The 22,771-nt window shown below is 47.2% G+C and overlaps 1 protein-coding gene across 3 annotated transcripts in view; it reads right to left on the bottom strand.

Moving 5' to 3' along the window:
* The window catches only part of RUFY3 (RUN and FYVE domain containing 3), a 94,428-nt gene extending 78,774 nt beyond the window's left edge, over window positions 1-15,654 (bottom strand). For all 3 annotated transcript variants that reach the window (XR_001482955.1, XM_015427120.1, XM_015427121.1), the window contains exon 1: window positions 15,308-15,654. Coding sequence is in view for 2 of the 3 variants with exons in the window: in XM_015427120.1 (XP_015282606.1) it covers window positions 15,308-15,590 (283 nt within the window). In the remaining variant the exon portion in view is untranslated. The remainder of the gene's footprint in view (window positions 1-15,307) is intronic.
* Window positions 15,655-22,771: the final 7,117 nt, after the last annotated feature.

The following is a 22,771-nucleotide window of genomic DNA, read 5'->3' on the forward strand; positions in this document are numbered from 1 at the left end:
TACCCCTCAAAGCGAATGTCGTATTCAATATCATCCACCTCAAAGGCTGCAATTGAAGACAGTAAATGAGTGAAAGGAGGCAAAGCTAGTTTACAAAAAAAATGAGCTGACCATTCAACCATATTATGTACTCAGGATTACTGACACACATTAAACATCGCTTTGCAAGGTTAAATACAGGGAGGGAAGAATCACCTACTCTTCCAAGGTATTCTGGAAGCTGAAAGGGGTGGGATTGGGGGACAAACAAGTAATTGTTCCAGCATTTTGGGGTCAGGAAGCAATTTTTCTCCAGGTCACTTTGGCCAGGGATCCTGGAAGGGTTTTTTGGGGGGAGGGTCATCTTTCGGGCATGAAACAGGGGTCACTAGGGCATGGGGGGGAGGTATTTGTGAATTTCCTGCATTGTGCAGGGGGTTGGACTAGATGGCCCTAGAGATCCCTTCCAACTCTATGATTCTATTATGTTTCCTACTGAGTCTATATTCAGACTTCAGCGTTTTCTTGGGGATTTCTGCAAAATAGCACAAATACTCAAAATGCAGGGGTCCCCACTGTAGGGTACCTGCTGGTACCTTTTCTGATGCCCACCATGGGTTTAGGAATCAGGGGGAGCCAGGTAGGGCTTATGTCCAGCAATGCTTCTGACTATCGGAGATTTGATTGGCTATGTGGATTTTAAAAAAATGTTGCCACCACAGCACATGGATCCGCACTGCATTACTGAAGTTAAGCTGCGGCATCATTTTGTGGCTAGCGATGCCTCCTACGGTAGCCATTTTGTTGTTCTGCCCACCATGCCATTTCCGAATTCCAAATGTGCCCGCAGGCTCAGAAACGTTGAGGAACCCTGCTCAAAGGGGTTCAGAAAACCTCTCTCGCTTCATACAATACACTGGAATCATACCACTCGCTGTTCCTGTGCAGGATTGAATATAACACTAGGAGACACGCACAGAAAGTTGCAAAAACTGTTCCGGCATTCCGAACACGGCTGACCCATCATAGCTCACCCACAGCTTAAACAGTTCTTTAGTAACAATGTCCTAAGACACTAGATGTGAGATCCCAGCAGGATTTCCTGATGTAAAAGAACTTGGCAAATTGCAACATTTTTATTACTGATTCTCTATGCATATTCCTTGGGAGTGCTGCCCTTTAGATGAAACTTCTGCATCTCAGTTTCTCTCTCTGATTCTTCTATTGCACAAGAAGTATAGAAATGCATACAGTCTTGACAGTTAAATTAAGCACTAACCATTTGTTAAATTAGTCATCAACAACAGTTTAAAGCACTAACAATTTTCTAAATAAGACCAAAGTTGACTACAGCTTTCACTATCGGATACTATAACAAACTACACCACGCTGTGTTCTTTCAGCAGAACTGATCTCTGTGTTCTTTATATCTATGGCAGCAAGCTAAAGTATTTCCAAGTAAGAAAAAGCCTGGAGTATACAGACGGTGGGGCTCAGTTTCTAATAAATAATTAAAAGGGCAATATTCAACAAAGACTTCTCTCCTGAAAAGTTATAGGTTCATTTACTTTATTGATAGTCTGCCTTTTCACTGAGCCTGAAGGCCAGGTACGGAATAAAGGCAATGTACTTCTATATTCTATAGGAGCCGCGGTGGCTCAAGTGGTTAAGACGCTGAACTGCAGGCTGCGGAAGGTCGGTAGTTCAGCAGTTCGAGACCCGAGTGTGCCGCATGACGGAGTGAGCTCCCGTCTCTTGTTCCAGCTCCTGCCAACCTAGCAGTTCGAAAGCAAGAAATTGCAAGTAGATAAATAGGTACCACTTCGGTGGGAAGGTAACAGCGTTCCGTTCCGTGCGCCTTGGTGTTTAGTCATGCCGGCCACATGACCACGGAAACATCTTCGGACAGCGCTGGCTCTTCGGCTCTGAAACGGAGATGAGCACCGCAACCCTAGAGTCGGACTCGACTGGCTTTCGAGCAAGGGAAACCTTTACCTTTACTTCTATATTATAGCTTGCTTTCAGGTCATAAAAAGGTGTTCAAAGGTTATAGTTGTGGCTGGAAAAACAGGAATTTTAACTCCCCACCCAAAAAAAGTCTAGCCCGATCTCATCAGATCTTGGAAGCTAAGCAGGGTCGGCTCCTGGTAGTATTTGGATGGGAGTCCACCAAGGAATACCAGGGTCATGTCTTAATTATCCTTCTCGGCAGTCGCAATGGGATCTGTATGTGATTTTTTGTTGGTGGTGGTGGTGGAAAGAGGCAGGCGATGGCAAACCACCTCTGAACGTCTCTTGCCTTGAAAACCCCACAGGGTTACCGTAAGTCAGGGGTGACTTGACGGCACTTTCCACCACCACCAACAACAAAAAATCACATAGAGATCCCATTGCGACTGCCGAGAAGGATAATTAAGACATTTAAGTGGAATTAGAAGATTAACATTGCCTCAACAGCCTTTCAATCCCTTTGCTTATTAGGTAACCACAATATGGGCAGGGTAACTTGTTTAGTAATTTAGCAAATATTTTTAAATATTCACAAAGTAGAATTGGTAGGCAGTTGTTCAATTTCTGGCGGAAGTTTTACACTTTAATTCTAGACATACAGATTAAGTCCAAATGAAATCAGTAGGATTTGCTTCGAAGTAGATGGGTCTTTGGCCACCAAATGAGAAGGGAGCACTCACTGGAGAAGACCCTGATGCTGGGAAAGATTGAAGGTCAAAGAAGACGGGGACGGCAAAGGATGAGATGGTTAGACAGTGTCATAGATGCAACGAACATGAAATTGAGCAAACTTCAGAGCTGGACGGCGGAAGACAAGAAGGCCTGGCGTGATCTGGTCCATGGGGTCGCAAAGAGTCGGACTCGACTGTGCGACTGAACAACAAAAAGATGGGTCTAGGATTGGCCTACAAATGTAATACATTTGAAAGTGAGAGTACAGAGACTCTCCTCCACGATCTGTGGTTTGGTCCCTCCCTTCTCTTATCAGGACAGCAGACAGTACTTTGATCAGCCCAGAAAACTGAAATGCTTTTGGCATCTTTTGGCTAGCCTGATCTTGTCGGATCTCAGAAGCTAAACGGGGTCAGGCTTGGTTAGCGATTGGATGGGAGGCCAACAAGGAAGTTCAGGGTTGCTATGCAGAGGCAGGCGATGGCAAACCACCACTGAACGTCTCTTGCCTTGAAAACCCTACAGGTTCACCATAAGTCGGCTACAATTTGACAGCACTTTACACACAAGCACTGAAAGCAAGAAATTGCAAGTAGATAAATAGGTACCACTTCGGTGGGAAGGTAACAGCGTTCCGTGTGCCTTGGTGTTTAGTCATGCCGGCCACATGACCACGGAAATGTCTTCGGACAGCGCTGGCTCTTCGGCTTTGAAACGGAGATGAGCACCGCAACCCTAGAGTCGGACTCGACTGGCTTTCGAGCAAGGGGAACCTTTACCTTTACTGAAAGGTGTGGGCATACTGATTTCAATGGCTTTTGCACATAGGGAGAAAAACAGTAAGCCATTGGTGATCCCCTTCCTCCTTCAAAAAAATTAGAACTTGTGCTTTTATACTGGCCAGTTCTTTGCATTTGTAAGTCCACTTTTAAAGCATTCTATATAAGTGGCTTGGGGTGGCCAGATTTTGATACAACAACCACACATGAATGAGTGTTGTATTCCACATCAGTGTTCCCTCCAAGCTGAATGAGTGGGAGCTAGCTCACAGTTTTTAGCCTCCGGCTCACACATTTTTGTCTTCGCTCAGGGAGGACGGCTCCAGAGCAAACTAATTTATGCACCAGCCAAATCACTTGCTCACAACTTTAATGCCAGTAGCTCATAAAGCAGAAATTTTGCTCACAAGACACCACGGCTTAGAGGGAGCATTGCTTCACATGCTTCCCCTCCAAACTCTTAAGTCCATTAATAGTTTCCGACCATTTCACACAACTGAATAGCCAAATTGTGGATTGCACACAAATGAATTGCAACCGCGGTTTGGAAGGGAGAGTGTAAACCACAGTATGACTGTTCAGATGCAATAGCAAACTACAGTTGGCACCGGTGTTTCCTCTAAGCTGAGTTAGTGTGAGCTAGCTCACAGTTCTTTAGCCTTCGCTTAGGAAGGATGGCTCCAGAGCAGACTAATTTTTGCAGCAGCCAACTGCTCACAACTTTAATGCCAGCAGCTCACAAAGTAGAATTTTTGCTCACAAGACTCCACAGCTTAGAGGGAGCACTGATTGGCACTAAAACTGAAGCCATCAACTGACGCCAACTATTCGATGTGAACCACCCAGGACACAACAACATAGCACAAGAGCACTGCAGAATATACATCAGGTATCACATAACAAGGTGGGACTTGTTTTGTTTTGCATATTATGTCATATCACTAATAACATAATGTTGTTTGAAGTGGTTTGGGAGTCTTGGTTTATATACTGTTTAGAACCATTAGGGAAACCTCACTTTTTAGTACACATACCATTGAAGAGCGGCCCATTTCACGAACCATTCCTAAGCATTCAGAAAAGTTTAGGTTTAGGAAGTATTGCCTCAATACAGAGTCAGATAATTGGTCTCTCCATGTGCTTCCTGAGCCTTTGGGAAGACCAAGCTACTACAATACTGACTACACATACAAGCTTTGAGCCTGGAGTTTTCTCCTCAGGTTTCCACCGACAGACAGTGAGCTTCATAGATGCAGTAACCGTATTGTGACCTCCCTTCATCCATAATAAATGAAAACAACATATGGTATCTCTCTAGGATGTGTAGTTTTTTCCTTCAAAAGAACAGACTCGGTAGTCACACAGGCCAGATGGAGACCCCCAACTCTTTCAACATGAAAAAAAAATGTATTTTTTTAAAAAATTGGGACAAGAACAGATCATGGTTCCTTTTCTTGGTCAGCTTCTAAGTCACCATTATGCCCATTTTACAGATGACGAAATTAGCCAAAGATGTTTTGCTTAAGGCTACCCTGAGAGCAAGAGCAACCAAAGTACCAAATATAAAACGACCAAATGTATTTCGGGTTCTGCCACTCTGTGACTTTTCTAACACAAGGGTGACAGACAGAGCCTGACAGCACCCTACAAACATAGATCCCAAAGGGCTGATTAAGAAATCCCCACTACAACCCTCAAAACATGATCAGAAAAGAATGACGCCACCCCAACACTCTTCCCCCAAGACCAATGCCATTTTCCAAGCAGATAGATCAAGATGGGTAGCCATGTTAGTCTGTCTGTATCAGTAGAAAAGAGTAAGAGTCCAGTAGCACCTTAAAGACTAACAAAATTTGTGGCAAGGACAAGGTATGAGCTTTTGTGCTCACTTCAGATACAGCTAGAATGTGGGTTCATCTGTCCTATATATTTGAAAGTGGAGTGATTTCAGGTGCCAAATGACATTAGCAGACAAATGACAATAGCAGGTGTGATTGGATTAGGTGTGATACACAGAGAGATAGTAGGCGTGGAGAAACCAGCATTGGTAATGAGACAGGAAACCTAGGTCTCAATTCAGTCCAGGTGGACGCATTGTTTTGCGCTTCATTATCAGTTGCAATTCAGCAGTCTGTCTTTCTAATCTCCCTCTGAAATTCCTTTGTAAGATAACTGCTACTTTTAAGTCAGCAACTGAATGTTCTGGAAGTTTAAAACGTCCCCACACTGTTTTTTTAATGTTGTTTCTGATGTCAGATTTATGTTCATTAATTCTTCGTCGAAGGGACTGGCCTATTTGTCCAATGTAGAGGGTTGAAGGGCATTGCTGACACATGATGGCACAAATCACATTAGAGGATGAGCAGGAGTAGGAACCTGAGATTGTATGGCTGATGTTGCTGGGTCCACTGATGGTGTTGCTAGGACCGATAGGTGAACAAAGTCGGCATCTGGGTCTGTCGCAGGCCTTGGTACCAGAGTCCATGTGACTGTTAAGTAGTTTATCATTGCAGGTGAGAAGTTCTTTTAGGTTAGCAGGCTGTCTGTAAGGACTTTCCAAGCTCTCTAACAAAACCAAACTGTCCACTATGTCAAAAGCTGCTGGTGCATCAAGTGGTAGTAGAAGAGAAGCATGTCCCACACCCACTGACAGACACAGATAACCTATGAAAGCAACCAAGCCATCTGTGTACCTGAAGTCAGGTTGAAAAGGGTAACAGACAATGTTCCCTCTAAGGTGACTTAGTGTGAGCTAGCTCACAGTTTTTTAGCCTCCAGCTCACACATTTTTGTCTTAGCTCAGGAAGGATGGCTCCAGAACAAACTAATTTATGCTGTGGCCAAACTGCTCGCTCACAGCTTTAATGCCGGTAGCTCACAAAGTAGAATTTCTGCTCACAAGACACCACAGCTTAGAGGGAACATTGGTAACAGATAGAGGTGTCGCCCAGGAATCACTGCAATTGCCCAGCCACAACACTGTTAATCACGTTCCCCAAAACGAGCATTGTGAAACCAGCCTATCGCTGGCCACATTCTTTTTGCCCAAGGACAGTTTCTTCAGCAGGGGTCAGATGAACAGCTTCTTTCCACGATCTAAGAAAGAGCACTTCAGTCAGAGAGAGGTATTATTTGGCTGCGGTCACGTCACACACACTAAATAACTTTCCAACTGGATTTTGCTGTGTGAACTGGCAAAATCCAGTTGTAAAGTGCACTGAAAGTGGAATATTTAGTACGTGTGACCGCAGCCTTTGTTTACTTTATTTAAACCCTGCCTTTATCCTCAATGGGGGCGCGCAAGTGGCTTACTGTTCCCCTCTCCTCCATTTTATTGCTCACAACAACCCTGTGAGGTAGGCAAAGCTGAGAGTGCGTGACTGGCACAGCAAGTGTCCATGCCAGAGTGGGGATTCAAACCTAGGTCTCTCTGATCCTAGTCTAACATGTTAACCATTACACCACAATGGCTCTCATTAAGAATTTCTGCCGAGAAGCCTTAAAATTTATCTGGTACAGTTCACTAGCCGAGAATCACAAAGGGTAAGACAACATGTAGAGGCCTTTTCAACACCCAGGATCCTGTCAACACGAACACATGAAGCTGCCTTATACAGTGAATCAGACCCCTGGGACTCCATCAAAGTCAGTATTGTCTACTCAGACTGGCAGCAGCTCTCATAGGTCTCAGGCCGAGGTCTTTCACATCACGGACACATCATCCTTTTAGCTGGAGACGCTGGGGATTAAACCTGGGACCTTCTGCATGCCAAGGAGATGCTCTGCCACCGAGCCACGGCCCCTCTCCTAACATTAATTGGGGATACCAAAAGAAGAAGAAGAAGAGGAGAAGAGATTGGATTTATACCCCGCCCTTCACTTGGAGTCTCAGAGCGGCTTACAAACTCCTTTCCCTTCCCCTCCCCACCACAGACACCCTGTGAGGTAAAAGAAGAAGAAGAAGAGATTGGATTTATACCCCGCCCTTCACTACCCAAGGGAGTCTCAAAGTGGCTTACAAACTCCTTTCCCTTTCCCTCCCCACAACAGACACCCTATGAGCAATGTTCCCTCTAAGCTGTGGAGTCCTATGAGCAAAAATTCTACCTTGTGAGCTACTGGCATTAAAGTTGTGAGCAGGTGATTTGGCTACTGCATAAATTAGTTTGTCCTGGAGCCCTCCTCCCTGAGCTAAGACAAAAATGTGTGAGCTGGAGGCTAAGAAACTGTGAGCTAGCTCACACTAACTCAGCTTAGAGGGAACACTGCCTGTGAGGTAAAAGAAGAAGAGGAGATTGGATTTATACCCTGCCCTTCACTACCCAAAGGAGTCTCAGAGCGGCTGACAAACTCCTTTCCCTTCCCCTCCCCACAACAGACACCCTGCGAAGTGGGTGGGGCTGAGAGAACTCTGACACAAACTGCTCTTTTTCAAGGACAGCTGTGCCAGAGCTTGTGACTGACCCAAGGTCACATCAGCAGGTGCAAGTGGAGGAGTGGGGAATCAAACCCGGTTCTCCCAGATTAGAGTCCGCGCACTTAACCACTACACCAAACTGGCAAAAGGACCCGACAGAGCTCCAGTCACCTTTGCAACCCAATACAACCCAAGACTGAAATCTAGGCTGGAGTGGATCTGAGAAGATTCATCTGCAAAGAACAGAACGGAAGCATCACGGCTAATATGAAACCGATTCCAAATAATACACTGTTCCAAAATTATTAGCCAATTCTACGATACGAAGTAAAGTTACTATCGCCGCCCTTCCTACTAGGAGAAGCGCGACCAATTACATGCTCTGGCCACCCTTCTAGCTGCAAATAACTTCTCTGATTCAACTTCCTCCTCTGCTTAACACAGATAATTAACTGGCTGATAAAGTTATAGTATGAGTCAGTATAACAGTTCATTAACCCTGCTAAAATCTGTAGACAAGGAGATGTGCACACCACTGGGCAGGTTAAACTGGTACTCCAGCACTGCACGTCAGTCTTTGCCAGGGGTCGTTTCGTAGAAAAAGAGCTAGGGGAACTCATTAGCATAACTCATTAGCATATGCCACACCCCCTGACATCAGGGGCCCGGCGGTGGACCTGCAAGGCCAGCAGGAAGGCGAGGAAGCCCCGCCAAGGCCCTCCCTGGCCCCAGGCAGGAAGGGGTGGGGAGAGGCGGGGAGGAAGCAACTTACCCTCCCCTCTTCTCCTGCCTCCTCCTGGCTGAATGAGGGCCGGAAGCAGGGCGGCCGGAAGCAGGGCAGCCGGAAGCAGGGGGCAGGGCTTCGTCATGTGCCCCGCCCCCTGTACCTCACCCGGGGGAACTGCGATCCCCCCCCCGAATCGACCTCTGGTCTTTGCTCATCATCATCTATCTATCTTTTTCAGCACACAGATCCCACGGCGGATCAATGCCTTCAATTCTCTCAGTCCACTCTACTAACACATCTATATAATCATTATCTCCCCCTGGTTCTGCAAGTTTCTGTCTTTTTCTCCTGTGCCACTGTACTGGGGTGGACAGGAAAATGACAGTTGGGAAGCTATAACTGAGGAGAAGAATTTTTTTTGTATTTTTTAAAATTGATTTACGAATATTATACATAATACACAAAGCTCAGCAGTTTTTAGAAGATCAGAATGAAGTAATAATAAATACAAATCTGGACAACCAAATTATTAAACCAGGTTCTGCAGCAAAATATGGATATGATTATCTTTGATTTAAGACCAGATAAATAAATATCACAGTTCCATACAGCTTAAGGTGTGTATCCAAATAAGTTTCATATTGGTAAAATCCTTGTTTCTTTGTAGTACCAAAAACTTTATATGTACGTACAATTCTCTACTTTTATCCAAAATAAAGCTTTATGTGTTGGTATTTCCCCCTGTTTCCAATGTTTAGCTCCTGCCAACCTTGCGGCCATTATACAGAGAAAATGTTCTAAATTTATTTGGGATAGACTCCATAATTCAATAGGAAGGATTCAGGTGAGCCAATGACATTATAATCACAATTTCCCAAACTTCTGTGTTTATTTAAAACATTTTGAAGCTGGGGTCTCCCATGTGGCAAACAAGAAAAACATTAAAACAAGATTTAAAAACACATAAATATACAGAAACAATTCAAACAAAACACACAAGCACATGAAAAGGACGAAGACTCAGTGCAGAACCATCAGACAAATGGATACTTCTTCACCCACTGGCAGAAGACAATAATCGAGTAATTATTACCCATAATCTGGGTACCACGACCAAGAAGACTCTTTCTCAAATTGCCACCCAGCTAGCCTCCGATGGTGGGGACTCCCAAAAAAGGACCTCTGAAGAGGACCGCAGCAGTTGGGTAGGTTCATTTAGAAGTAGTCCTTAAGGTATCCTGGCCACAAGCCATAAAGGGATTTTAAGGTCAGTATCACCATAGACGTTCAAGAATCTGCAGGATTTCAGCTAGGAGAAAACCCCACAAAGGACAAGAGGTTCTGACAGGTGACCCTACAAGCCTTGGGTCAGAGGTTGTCTTTTTTAGCTTGAAAAAGTATGAACCAGCATTTGCATTGATGGTGCTCCAAAAATAATTCACAGAACCATAGAGTTGGAAGGGGCCATACAGACCATCTAGTCCAACCCCCTGCCCAATGCAGGACCAGTCTAATGCATCCTTGACAAATATTCATCCAGCCTCTTCTTGAAGGTTGCCACCTGATTATTACACAATAGTAATAATCACTAGAGGAGGAGGAGGAGATTGGATTTATACCCCACCCTTCACTCGGAGTCTCAGAGCGGCTTTCCTTTCCCCTCCCCACAACAGACACCCTGTGAGGTAGGTGGGGCTGAGAGAGCTCTGACAGAAACTGCTCTTTTTTCAAGAACAGCTCTGACATAACTATGGCTTGCCCAAGGTCATCCAGCAGCTGGACCTGGATGAGTGGGGAATCAAACCTGGTTCTCCCAGATTAGAGTCTGCACACTTAACCACTGCACCAAACTGGCTACTAATACCTAAATTTCTGGCTACTAATACCTATTATATATGTAGCAGCAGTCTGTCATACAGAGTTACAGAGGCAAAATCGGAAAGTCTCTGTCCCAAGGGAATTTACAATCTGTAACGGATAATAGAGAAGAAAGGAAAGGGAGAGATACAAAAGTAAACAAGTGCAACAGGATGTACACACAGCTTGGTTGCAGTTGGGAGTAAAGGGAGCCAAAGGTCACATGGAAAAGTTAAGATTCGAGGACAGATTTCAAGGAAATCTCAACGTCTTGCAGTCTGAAACATTCAGTGCCTCTTCCAGCTACCTCATTCCCTGAAACTATTCTTACTCCGGCCCAGCCTTCAGCCTCATGAAGAGATAAACAAATACAGAAAGAGCTAAAAAGACCTCCTTGTTAACATCCCAATTGGGTTGCGGTCACACACACTAAATACTCCACTTTCAACCCACTTTCAATGCACTTTCCAACTGGATTTTGCCAGTTCACACAGTAAAATTCCAGTTAGAAAGTGCACTGAAAGTGGATTATTTAGTGTGTGTGTGTGCAGCCCTGGTGTAGCAATTTAGAGCAGGGGTGTCAAACATGTGGCCCGTGGGCCGGATCAGGCCCCCCCAGAGGGCTTCTCTCAGGCCCAAAGTGGAACTGGATGTCTTCTGCTTCTTCTTCCAGTTCTGCTGCTGCTGCGTCATCGTAGGTTTGCAGCTTACAGATACACACCTGAACAGCACACTCAAGATTGCAACAGCACAGACATTTTGATGCAATAATTCAGAGCAAGAAGTGTCAGTTAACAGACACTGTTAAATAAACAAAATATGCAAAGAGTGCTAATGTTTTAAGCATGTTTTTATTTTAAGTTTTCAAAAAAACTTTGTGTTTGTGTCCTTTATAAAGTTTATATCTCCGCTACCTGGCATTACAGTTTATAACACACATGGCCCGACCCAACAAGGTCTCATTTATGTCAGATCCGGCCCTCATAACAAATGAGTTCGACACCCCTGAGTTAGAGTGTCAGACCAGGATCTGAAAGACCCAGATTTGAACCCCCCACACTGTCATGAAAGTTTGCTGCGTGACCTAGAACCACTGACACACTCCCAGCCTAACCTCTCTCACAGGACAAAGCTTGAGTCCAGTGGCACCTTTTAAGATCATCAGGGTTTAATTCTGGGTATAAGCTTTCCTGTGCATGCACACTTCTTCATGCACACGAAAGCTTATACCCAGAATTAAACTTGATTAGTCTTAGAAGTGCCATTGAACTCAAACTTTGTTCTGTTGCTACCCACCTGAATCTATCTCCCTCACAAGGTTCTTGCATTCTTCACCCCTCATCTGGAATAAAGCCTCCGTGCCAATTAAGAGGGCCAAGCGCCGAAGAATAGATTCTTTTGAACTATGATGCTGGAGAAAACTCTTGAGAGTCCCTTGGACTGCAAGAAGATCAAATCAGTCAATCCTAAAAGAAATCAACCCTGACTGTTCCCTGGAAGGCCAGATAATGAAACTGAAGCTCAAATACTTTGGCCACCAAACGAGTAGGGAAGGGAGCACTCCCTGGAGAAGACCCTGATGCTGGGAAAGATTGAAGGTCAAAGAAGACGTGGACGGCAAAGGATGAGATGGTTAGACAGTGTCATAGATGCAACAAACATGAAATTGAGCCAACTTCAGAGGACGGCGGAAGACAGGAAGGCCTGGCGTGATCTGGTCCATGGGGTCGCGAAGAGTCGGACTCGACTGTGCGACTGAACAACAACAAACCAATAAAGATAATGCAAAAGAAGAGGTCAAAAATGTCTTCAACCCTAAAGCCTAAAATCATCATCCATCGTGTCCTGCATTTCAAATCATTGCAGCTCAAGCACTGCATTGCGCCGTCAAACAATCCCTGGTTGTTAAGCACCAAAACCACACACAACCGTGCTTACTGCACACCTGATTCTTTAAAAAGAGGAGAAGGAGAAGAAGAGGAGGAGATTGGATTTATACCCCACTCTTCACTACCTGAAGGAGTCTCAGAGCAGCTTACAATGGCCTTCCCTTCCTCTCCCCACAACAGATACCTTGTGAGGTAGGAGGGGCTGAGAGATTCCTGAGAGAACTGTGACTGGCCCAAGGTCATCCAGCAGGGTGCACGTGGAGGAGTGGGGAATCAAGCCCGGTTCTCCAGATTAGAGTCCGCCGCTTTTAATCACTACACCAAACTGGCTCTCTGGGTATAAGCTTTTGAATGCAACTTTCTACCAATTTTCTCACTGAAACTGAAAGCACATCGATTGCACAGCATAAATCCATACAAGCAGTATCAAGAGTCGTCTAATAACCAATGGACTTGGATTAAGGCTCCCCCTTTTTTCCTAATTGTTAAAACAGTGAGCTCCTGAAGAAAAATGAAGAAAATAGTTTTCTGACACTAACAACTAAATCCTTGAGGGAAACAGAGAGGGGCTATCACCAGTGAGAGGGAAACTTTCTCCATAGAAAGGAAAAATTATTGAGGGGGAATAATTCCACTAAAATAGCCCAATTAGTCTGCTGCAGCCTCACGGCACCATAAAAACTAACAAACTTTTATTCCAACCAATGCTTTTGTGGGCAAAAGCCCACTTGGACAAATGCAATGAGTGAAAAAGGCGGGGTGGGGGGCAGGAAGAATGAAATGAGAAAGCTATATTAAAGGAAAAGGAAATGAACCAAAATAATACATGACCGCTGCATACCCATGTCCTTTTACTTGGGAGCAAGTCCCACCGAGGAACTTCCAAATAAGCATACGCAGGATTGGGGTTTATGTGACATTCCTGTTCCAGGACACGTTTTTTAGCTTGTATTGATCCAGTTTTTCATCCCAACAAATGCCTGTATGGGCAAAAGCCCACTTTGACAGATGCAATGAGTAGAAAAGGCGGAGGGGGGAGGGATGAAAGAAGAAAGCTATATTAAAGGAAACAAACAAACAAAAAAGAATACATAATAGCAGAAAACCTATGCCCCTTGATTTGGGAGCAAATCCCACTGAGGAATGAACATGCAGATGAAGAAGAAGAGATTGGATTTATACCCCACCCTTCAGTACCCAAAGGTGTCTCAGAGCAGCTTACGAACTCCTTTCCCTTCCCTTCCCTTCCCTTCCCCACAACAGACACCCTGTGAGGTAGGTGGGGCTGAGAGAGCTCTTGACAGAAACTGCTCTTTTTCAAGAACAGCTCTTATCAGAACTACGGCTTGCCCAAGGTCATTTAGCCAGGTACAAGTGGAGGAGTGGGGAATCAAACCCGGTTCTCGCAGATTGGAGTCCGTTCACTTAACCACGACACCAAACTGGCTCTCACTGGGGTTTATGTGAGGTTCCTGTTCTGAACATGTTTGTGGCTTGCGTTCAATTTTTTTTCTGTTTAAGTGCAATTACTGAGGTTTTGACATGTAATTTCTTTAAGCATTGTTAATTACGTCATAGTTATCGAAGTATTTTCTCTATGTACTGGGAAGTCTTCTATTATATTACCGTGCTTTTCACATCTCGGTGAATTGCACTGGACCTCATATCGGTTGCAATGTGTTACATGTGAGGTTTAAAGCTGTATGTTATATTCTAATCAAATAACTAAAATTTACTTAAAAGATGTTTGTAGCTTGTATCAACCCAGTCTTTCATCCTAATAAACACTTTTATGTGCCAAAGCCCACTTTGGCAATGAGCAGAAAAGGCATGGGGAAGTGAAAGACGCAAGCTACACTGAAGGAAAAGCAACAACCCTTATAAGAAAGTCCGAGTCCAGTGGCACCTTTAAGACCAACAAAGTTTAATTCTGGGTATAAGCTTTCCTGTGCATGCACACTTTCTTCAGATACCTGCACCTTTAAGACCAACAAAGTTTAATTCTGGGTATAAGCTTTCCTGTGCATGCATACTTTCTTCAGATACCTGCACCTTTAACAAAGTTTAATTCTGGGTCTAAGCTTTCATGTGCACACACCAATGCGCAGAATTAAACTTCGTTGGTCTTAAAAGGCGCCCCTGGACTCAAAACTTTGTTCTGTTGCTTCAGACCAGCAGGGCGACCCACCTGAATCCAGCTACAAACCGAAGTCCCTTTTTGGCAGCCAGACCCATGGAGGAACTAAACTTCCAAATAAAAAGGATCGAGGCTTACCTGACGTTCCTGCTCTACGATACGTCTTTAGCTCTCTCCTGTTAGGAGATGCTTTTCCGTTCTTACTGAACCAGTGGTGGTGTGGTGTGGTGTGGTGTGGTGTGGTGTGGTGGGGTGGGGGTTAGGATCCAGCAGGTTTTGCAAAGGATCCTGCAACCGGGTGAATTAAGGGGAGGGCGCACTCGCAAGGGGCTGCTTCTCACACACGCACCCCCCCAGCACAGAAGGGGATTCAAAAGCAGGCTTTGTGCAAAAACACACACAAACACACACACACAAGTGTTCCCTCTAAGCTGAGTCAGTGTGAGCTAGCTCACAGTTCTTTAGCCTCTGGCTCACACATTTTTGTCTTAGCTCTGGAAGGAAGGCTCCAGAGCCAACTCATTGATGCAGCAGCCAAATCACTGGCTCACAACTTTAATGCCAGTAAACTCACAGAGTAGATTTTTTGCTCACAGGACTCCATAGCTTAGAGGGAAGAACACTGATTCACACACCCAGAAGGCTCGGCCCTAAAAAAACAACAACCCCAAAGTAGGGCGAGAGGAGGCAGAGGCGCGCGTGTCTTTCCTCGCTCCCGGATTTTGCAGGAGGCGCAGCAGCCCGGGCGCGCGTCTGGGTGGGGCCGGCGGGGAGACACGACGGCAGCGGCCGGGATGGGGCAAGGAAAGGAAAGGAAAGCAAGGAGGGGACGGGGCTCACCGACGTCGCCGCTCCGGTACTGCCCCGGCTCTGGCCCGACGTAACTCAGCAGGACGGGCAGCGGGACGCCGCACGGGCCCGGCGGGGCGGCTCTCCAGGCGCTCTGCGGCCGCAAGCCCGGCGCGGCGGCGCCTCCCCGGCCCGGGTAGAGAAGGAAGAACGGGGGCGAGTCCGGGGGCGCCTCCGCCTCCTCCGCCTCCTCCGCCTCCTCCTCCTCCGCCGGCTCGCCCTCCTTCTCGGCGGCGGGCGGGCTGCTGCTGCTGCTGCTGCTCCTCCGCTCCATGCTGGCGCGCCGAGAGCGGCCGCGGCTCCCTCCCTCCTCCTCCTCCTCCTTCCCGCCTCCCTCCTCCCCTTCTTCCTTCCTCGCCTCTGGACGGCGAGAGCGGCCCGGCAACTTTTCCTCACAGGGCGGGCGGGGAGGAGGAAGCGGCGTCCGCGTCGCCGCCTCCGCCTCCGCCATCTAGGCCGGCCCCCTCCCTCGCTCCTCCGCCCGGCCCTGGGCCCAGGCTGGCCGCCCGGCGACCCGGCCCCTCACGCGGCTCCGCCCCGGCGGCTCCTTCTGGGAGGGCCTGGAGGGCGGCTGGCCTCGGAGAGGGGAAGGCCAGGGTTCCCTGCCAATGTTCCCTCTCAGCTGTGGAGTCTTGTGAGCAAAAATTCTACTTTGTGAGCTACTGGCATTAAAGTCGTGAGCAGTGTTTCCTCTAAGCTGAGTTAGTGTGAGCTAGCTCACCGTTTTTTGGCCTCCGGCTCACACATTGTTGTCCTAGCTCAGGAAGGAGGGCTCCAGAGGAAACTCATTTATGCAGTAGCCACATGGCTCGCTCACAGCGTTAATGCTGGTAGCTCACAAAGTAGAATTTTTGCTCACAAGACTCCACAGCTTAGAGGGAACATTGGTCGTGAGCAAGTGATTTGGCTGCTGCATAAATGAGTTTGCTCTGGAGCCATCCCTTCCTGAGCGGAAACAAAAATGTGTGAGCCAGAGGCTAAAAAACTGTGAGCTAGCTCTCACTGACTCAGCTTAGAGGGAACACTGGTTCCCTCTAAGCTGAGTCAGCGCGAGCCGGCCCACAGTTCCTTAGCCCCCGGCTCACGCATATGGGTCTTCTTCGTTCAGGAAGGGGGGCTCCAGAGCAGTGTTCCCTCTAAGCTGAGTGAGTGTGAGCTAGCTCACAGTTTTTTCGCCTCCGGCTCACACATTTCTGCCTTAGCTCAGGAAGGAGGGCTCCGAAGCAGACTGATTTGTGCAGTAGCCAAATGAACTATGGTGCTGGAGAAGACTCTTGAGAGTCCCTTGGACTGCAAGAAGATCAAATCAGTCCATCCTAAAAGAAATCAACCCTGACTTCCCTGGAAGGCCAGATAATGAAACTGAAGCTCAAATACTTTGGCCACCAAACGAGTAGGGAAGGGAGCACTCCCTGGAGAAGACCCTGATGCTGGGAAAGATTGAAGGTCAAAGAAGACGGGGACGGCAAAGGATGAGATGGTTAGACAGTGTCATAGATGCAACGAACATGAAGTTGAGCCAACTTCAGAGGACGGCGAAAGACAGGAAGGCCTGACGTGATGTGGTCCATGGGGTCGCAAAGAGTCGGACTCGACTGTGCGACTGATCAACAACAGCAACAAATGGCTCGCTCACCGCTCTAATGCCAGCAGCTCACAAAGTTGAATTTTTGCCCACAAGACGCCACAGCTTAGAGGGAGCGTTGGAAGCCAGCCTCCAGGTGGGGCCTGGGGATCCCCCAGAGTTACAACACTCATCTCCAGGCCGATACGGCCTCTAAGCCAGGGGTGTCAAACTCATTTCTGATGAGGGTTGGATCTGACATAATGGAGACCTTGTTGGGCCGGGCCAGGTGTGTCATAAAATGGAATGCCAGGTAGCAAAGATATAAAGTTTATAAAGGACACAAACACAAAGGGTTTTTTTAACTTAAAATAAAAACATGCTTAAAATATTAGCACTCTTGCAGTACTTTGTTTATTTAACAGTTGCACCGCTTGCTCTGAATTATTGCATCAAAATCTCTGTGCTGTTGCAATCTTGAGTATGCTGTTCAGGTGTGTATCTGTAAGCGGCAAACCTACGATGACTCAGCAGCAGCAGAACTGGAAGAAGCAGAAGACAGCCAGTTCCACTTTGGGCCTGAGAGAAGCCCTCCAGGGGCCTGATCCAGCCCCCGGGCTGCATGTTTGACACCCCTGCTCTAAGCTGTGGAGTCTTGTGAGCAAAAATTCTACTTTGTAAGATACTGGCATTAGGGTTGCCAGGTCTGGGTTGGAAAATACCTGGAGACTTTGGGGGTGGATCTGGAAGAGGGTGGGATTTGGGGAGGGGAGGGGCCTCAGCATGGTACAAGGCCACAGAATCCACCCTCCAAAGCAGCCATTTTCTCCAGGGGAGCTGGTCTCTGTCACCTGGAGATCAGTTGTAAATGCGGGAGATCCCCGGGCCCCACCTGGAGGCTGGCGACCCGAACTGGCAGTAAAGTTGTGAGCGAGTGATTTGGCTACGGCATAAATTAGTTTGCTCTGGAGCTATCCTTCCTGAGCCAAGACAAAAATGTGTGTGAGCTGGAGGCTAAAAAACTGTGAGCTTTCTCACACTAACTCAGCCAGCTTAGAGGGAACACTGGTTGAGACAGAGGCAAATCTTTCCTTTGACTACTGTTTCAGAGGGTGCTGTGTTGGTCTGCGACAGAAGAGCTGGATTCAAATCCAGTAGCGCCTTAGAAACCAACAAGTAGTCCAGTAGCTCCTTACAGACCAACAAGATTTTCAGGTACAACCTAAGAAAAGGAGCATTGACTTTCAAAAAGCTTATACCCTGAAAGTCTTGTTGGTCTCTACATAGGGTTGCCATCCTCCAGGTGGGGCCTGGATATCTGCTTTTACAACTGATCTCCAGATGACAGAGATCACCTCCCCTGGAGAAAATGGCTGCTTTGGAGGGTGGATTCTATGGCTTTGTACCATGCTGAGGCCCCTCCCCAAACCCCGCCCTCTCCTGGCTCCACCCCCAAAGTCTCCAGGTATTTTCCAACCCAGACCTGGCAACCCTATCTCTCCAGTGGAGGTAGACTCGAATCTAGCTCCCTTGACTACTGTTTCAGGAGGGTAGCCGTGTTAGTCTGCAGCAGAGTAGCTTGACTCAAATCCAGTGGCAGCTCGGAGTCTAACAAGATTTTCAGATACAATCTGAGAAAGGGAGCTTTGGCTCTCGAAAGCTTACAACCTGAAAATCTTGTTGCTCTCTTAGAAGAAGGGAAGAGATTGGATTTATACGCCGCCCGAAGGAGTCTCAGAGCGTTTTACAATCTCCTTTCCCTTTCCCTCCCCACAACAGACACCCTGTGAGGTAGGTGGGGCTGAGAGAGCTCTTTCCAGAACTGCCCTTGGGAGAACAGCTCTGAGGGAACTTGTGACTGACCCAAGGTCACACTAGCAGCTGCAAGTGGAGATTGGATTTATACCCCGCTTTTCACTCAGAGTCTCAGAGTGGCTTACAAACTCCTTATTTTTATTTTTTTATTTATTATTCGACTTGGTATACCGCCCTAACCCCCGTAGGGGTATCTGGGCGGTTCACATTGAGGAGTGCTAATCACGATTTTATCCTTAACTATGGCCACATTCTGGAAGGGGGCTGGGGCAGCCTACCAGCACCCTGGTGGAGGCTGATGTTCTTCGGCTTCTGGCTTCGTTCCCGGAGGTTCATCGGCTGTTGTTTTTCCCTGGCGCTCGATCCGGCACGGAGTAGACGCCCTCCCTCGGCCCGGCTTACGTCCCTCAGGCTCCGCTGCGCTTTGAGGATGACGTCCTTCCCCTTCTCCTCCCCACAACAGACACCCTGTGAGGGAGGTGGGGCTGAGAGAGCTCTTGACAGAAACTGCTCTTGAGAGGACAGCTCTGAAAGAACTTATGACTGACCCAAGGTCACACCAGCAGCTGCATGTGGAGGAATGGGGAATCAAACTGCACCAAACTGACTCTTAGGTGTTACTGAACTCAAACCTAGTTCCCTTGACTACCGTACACTTGATGATCATCTTCACTTGAAAACCACTCAGACTCATTGGATCGGACCTGTGGTAGCTCATCCACATGGATGTGTGCTTAATACCACCCACTCGTGTGAAGATGCACGTATAAAACAGGCATTGGGATTGTTGTATCTGTTCCCACCCAACCCGTTTGTGAAACACTTTGCAGAGTATCTCAGTTGGGCTTATTTCCTGGCACCTGATTGTGTATGCAAAAGTTCTTAAAAACCCATATGTGCTTCGCAGATGCACAAAGAGGAACTGTCAAATGTGTCAGTTAAAACTGTAGTCCATACAGCGGCCTCATGGGACACCTCGCGCATTACAAGATTACTTTTTTAAATTTGCATTATTCATGATCCATCTTTCTCACAGCGACTCAAGGCAGATTACACACAATAAATTAGTAAAATCAACAAGATAGGACATCACATAAATAATACTGGACATCCCATAAACACTGCTAACAGTTGCTTGTATTAGGAATTGGCACACAATTGTAATTCATACTGAGTGAACACTGGACATTAGATAGATTCGTAGAGATAGGTCTATCAGTGGCTACTAGCCATGATGACTTAGGAGAACCTCCACATTCAGAGGCAGTCAACCTCTGAATCTCAGTGCCAGGAGACAACATCAGGGGAAGGCCTCAGCCTCTATGACCTGTTGTTGGCCCTCCATAGTAACTGGTTGGCTGCTGTGTGAGACAGGATGCTGGACTAGATGGACCACTGGTATGATCCAGCAGAGCTCTTCTTACGTTCGTATGAAGGCCTTGGCCTCTCTGCCCTGTTGTTGGCCCTCCAGAGGAACTGGTTGGCCACTGTGTGAGACAGGATGCTGGACTAGATGTACCACGGGTCTGATCCAGCAGGGGTCTTCTTATGTGCATATGAAGACCTCAGCCTCTCTGTCCTGTTGTTGGCCCTCCAGAGGAACTGGTTGGCCACTGTGTGAGACAGGATGCTGGACGTGTGGTGGCAACACGGACGGCATGGACGGTGCAGACGGCGTGGATGGCGGCATGGTATCAGCGGCGGCGAGTGCTGGCGGAGACGGAGCAATCCCTGGTGGCCGGAAGGGAAAAACATTGGGGAACAGTGACAGCGGAGGTGAGAGACGCGCGACAGCGTGTGACGCAGGCACGGCGGTGCCTGATGGACGGAGTCGGGGCCGGAAGCGCACACGAGCCGTGCGCCTGCGCAATCCTGCCGGTGGTTGCCGTGGAAACATCAGAGGCCTTGAAGGACGCCGTGCAGAGCCAGCAACTAGGAAGACCTAGAGGACACCGTGTCGATCCAGCCGCCAGGAAAGAGATCGAGCTAGACGCTGAGCCGGGCCAGCAGCCAGAAGAGACCATCAAAGATCCCACCACCAAGGGTGCTGGTAGGCAGTCCCACCCCCAACATTACATGTGTCCCAAGTTAGGAGTACAGTTCTTAGAACGCAATATATGTGAACCGCCCAGAGACCCCCCTGGGGGTTAGGGCGGTATATCAAGTCTAAAGTTAAATAAATAAATAAAAATAAATAAATAGATGTACCACTGGTCTGATCCAGCAGGGCTCTTATATTCTGATCAGGGGAAGGCCTCGGCCTCTCTGCCCTGTCGTTGGCCCTCCAGAGGAACTGGTTGGCCACTGTGTGAGACAGGATGCTGGACTAGATGGGCCACTGGTTTGATCCAGCTGAGCTCTTCTTATGTTCTTATGAAGACCTCAGCCTCTATGCCTTGTTGGCCCTCCATAGTAACTGGTTGGCTACTGTGTGAGACAGGATACTGGACTATGGACCACTGGTTTGAATCAGCAGAGCTCTTCTCATGTTCTTATGAACAAATCCAGTTTGTGTTGTGTCTAGTAGAGTTGCTGCATGCCACATATGCTTGACGTTTTCCTAGTTTATCTATGCACTGGGGTTACCCAGCCTCCTGGTGAGACCTGGAAATCTCCCAGAATTACAACTGACTTTTAGGTGACAGAGATCAGTTTCCCTTGAGAAAAATGGCAACTCTGGTGAGTGTATAGGGTTCCAAAGTCTGAGCGGCGCTGGAGTGGCGGACTCCAGCGCTGATCCGAGAGTACGTGTGCGCAAAGCGCGTGTGCACTGCAACTACGTCACCTGGAAGTGACGCGACCACGCCGCCCCCGTCCCCAGCATGCCCGTCGTGGTCGCGTCACTTCCGGGTGACGTGCACGTCGCAAGCTTTGAGGATGGGGTTCCCCCCGGGAAGGAAAAGGAGTTTGTGAGCTGCTCTGAGACTCCTTTGGGTAGTGAAGGGCGGGGTATAAATCCAATCTCTTCTTCTTCTTCTTCTTTTACCTCACAGGGTGTCTGTTGTGGGGAGGGGAAGGGAAAGGAGTTTGTGAGCCGCTCTGAGACTCCCTTGGGTAGTGAAGGGCAGGGTATAAATCCAATCTCCTCTTCTTTTACCTCACAGGGTGTCTGTTGTGGGGAGTGGAAGGGAAAGGAGATTGTAAGCCACTCTGAGACTCCAAGTGAAGGGCGGGGTATGAATCCAATCTCTTCTTCTCTTCTTCTTTATTTTTTTATAAGATTTATTTCCTTCTCCTAAAAAGGAGAGAATTTTGCTTTTACAATTAGAAAATTAGGAAGGGGATATAGAGGGATAAAGAAAAGTGTTGAGTGATGTTAATTATTAGTAAGTTAAGCTTTTTTTAAAGTTAAAGTTAAAGTCAAATTTTCATCTGTGGTTAGGCGATCTTCTTTTCTTCTCTAGTTTTCAGAACCAGACGGTTAATATGTTAGTAATGTCCTTTTGGGGTTAGTATTACTTTTCCAGCATAATCCAAAATAGTTAGTTCTTGGGGCCTTTCCCTTTTTTGTCCCTCAAATTGTACTTTGTGCGAAACGCTCCTTTATCTTCCTCATCCTTCACCTTCTTCTCTTCTTCTTCTATCAGAGGAAAGAGATTTTTACCACCTCCCCCTTTACAGCACTTTAGGGGGGGGTCCCTTGAACCTCAGTAGCAACATGGGGGGGGGGCAAAGAGAGCAAAAGGGGAGAAGGGAATTTCCGCTGTACAAGAGGAAATCCACTTGCAGTTCGCTGGATACATCCCAAGACTTCTTGCTTAGGCTCACGTGTTCTCCAGCGCTGTCCTCTTAGTGTGAATTAGTCAATATGGTAGATTCAGTGAGACAGGGTAAAATTAATCCGAAAGACCAGGGTCCAAATCCCACTCAGTGAGAGAACCCAGAAGCATGTAGAAAGGGAGCTGATGGACACTGTGCATTTGCATTTCCAAAGAGCTTTTGCCACAAGTTCTTCATTAAAGACTCCTAAGGAAACAGGCAGCATTCTAAAGCCAATCTAGCACCAGTAGCATTAAACCAGAGGTGGGTAGAAAAAGCACATTTTGGAACAGTTCTTCAGAAATCAATTTATTTTC

Source organism: Gekko japonicus, unplaced genomic scaffold (assembly GCF_001447785.1).
Source record: "Gekko japonicus isolate JY-2015 unplaced genomic scaffold, Gekko_japonicus_V1.1 scaffold565, whole genome shotgun sequence".
In the NCBI taxonomy this organism is placed as follows: domain Eukaryota; kingdom Metazoa; phylum Chordata; class Lepidosauria; order Squamata; family Gekkonidae; genus Gekko; species Gekko japonicus.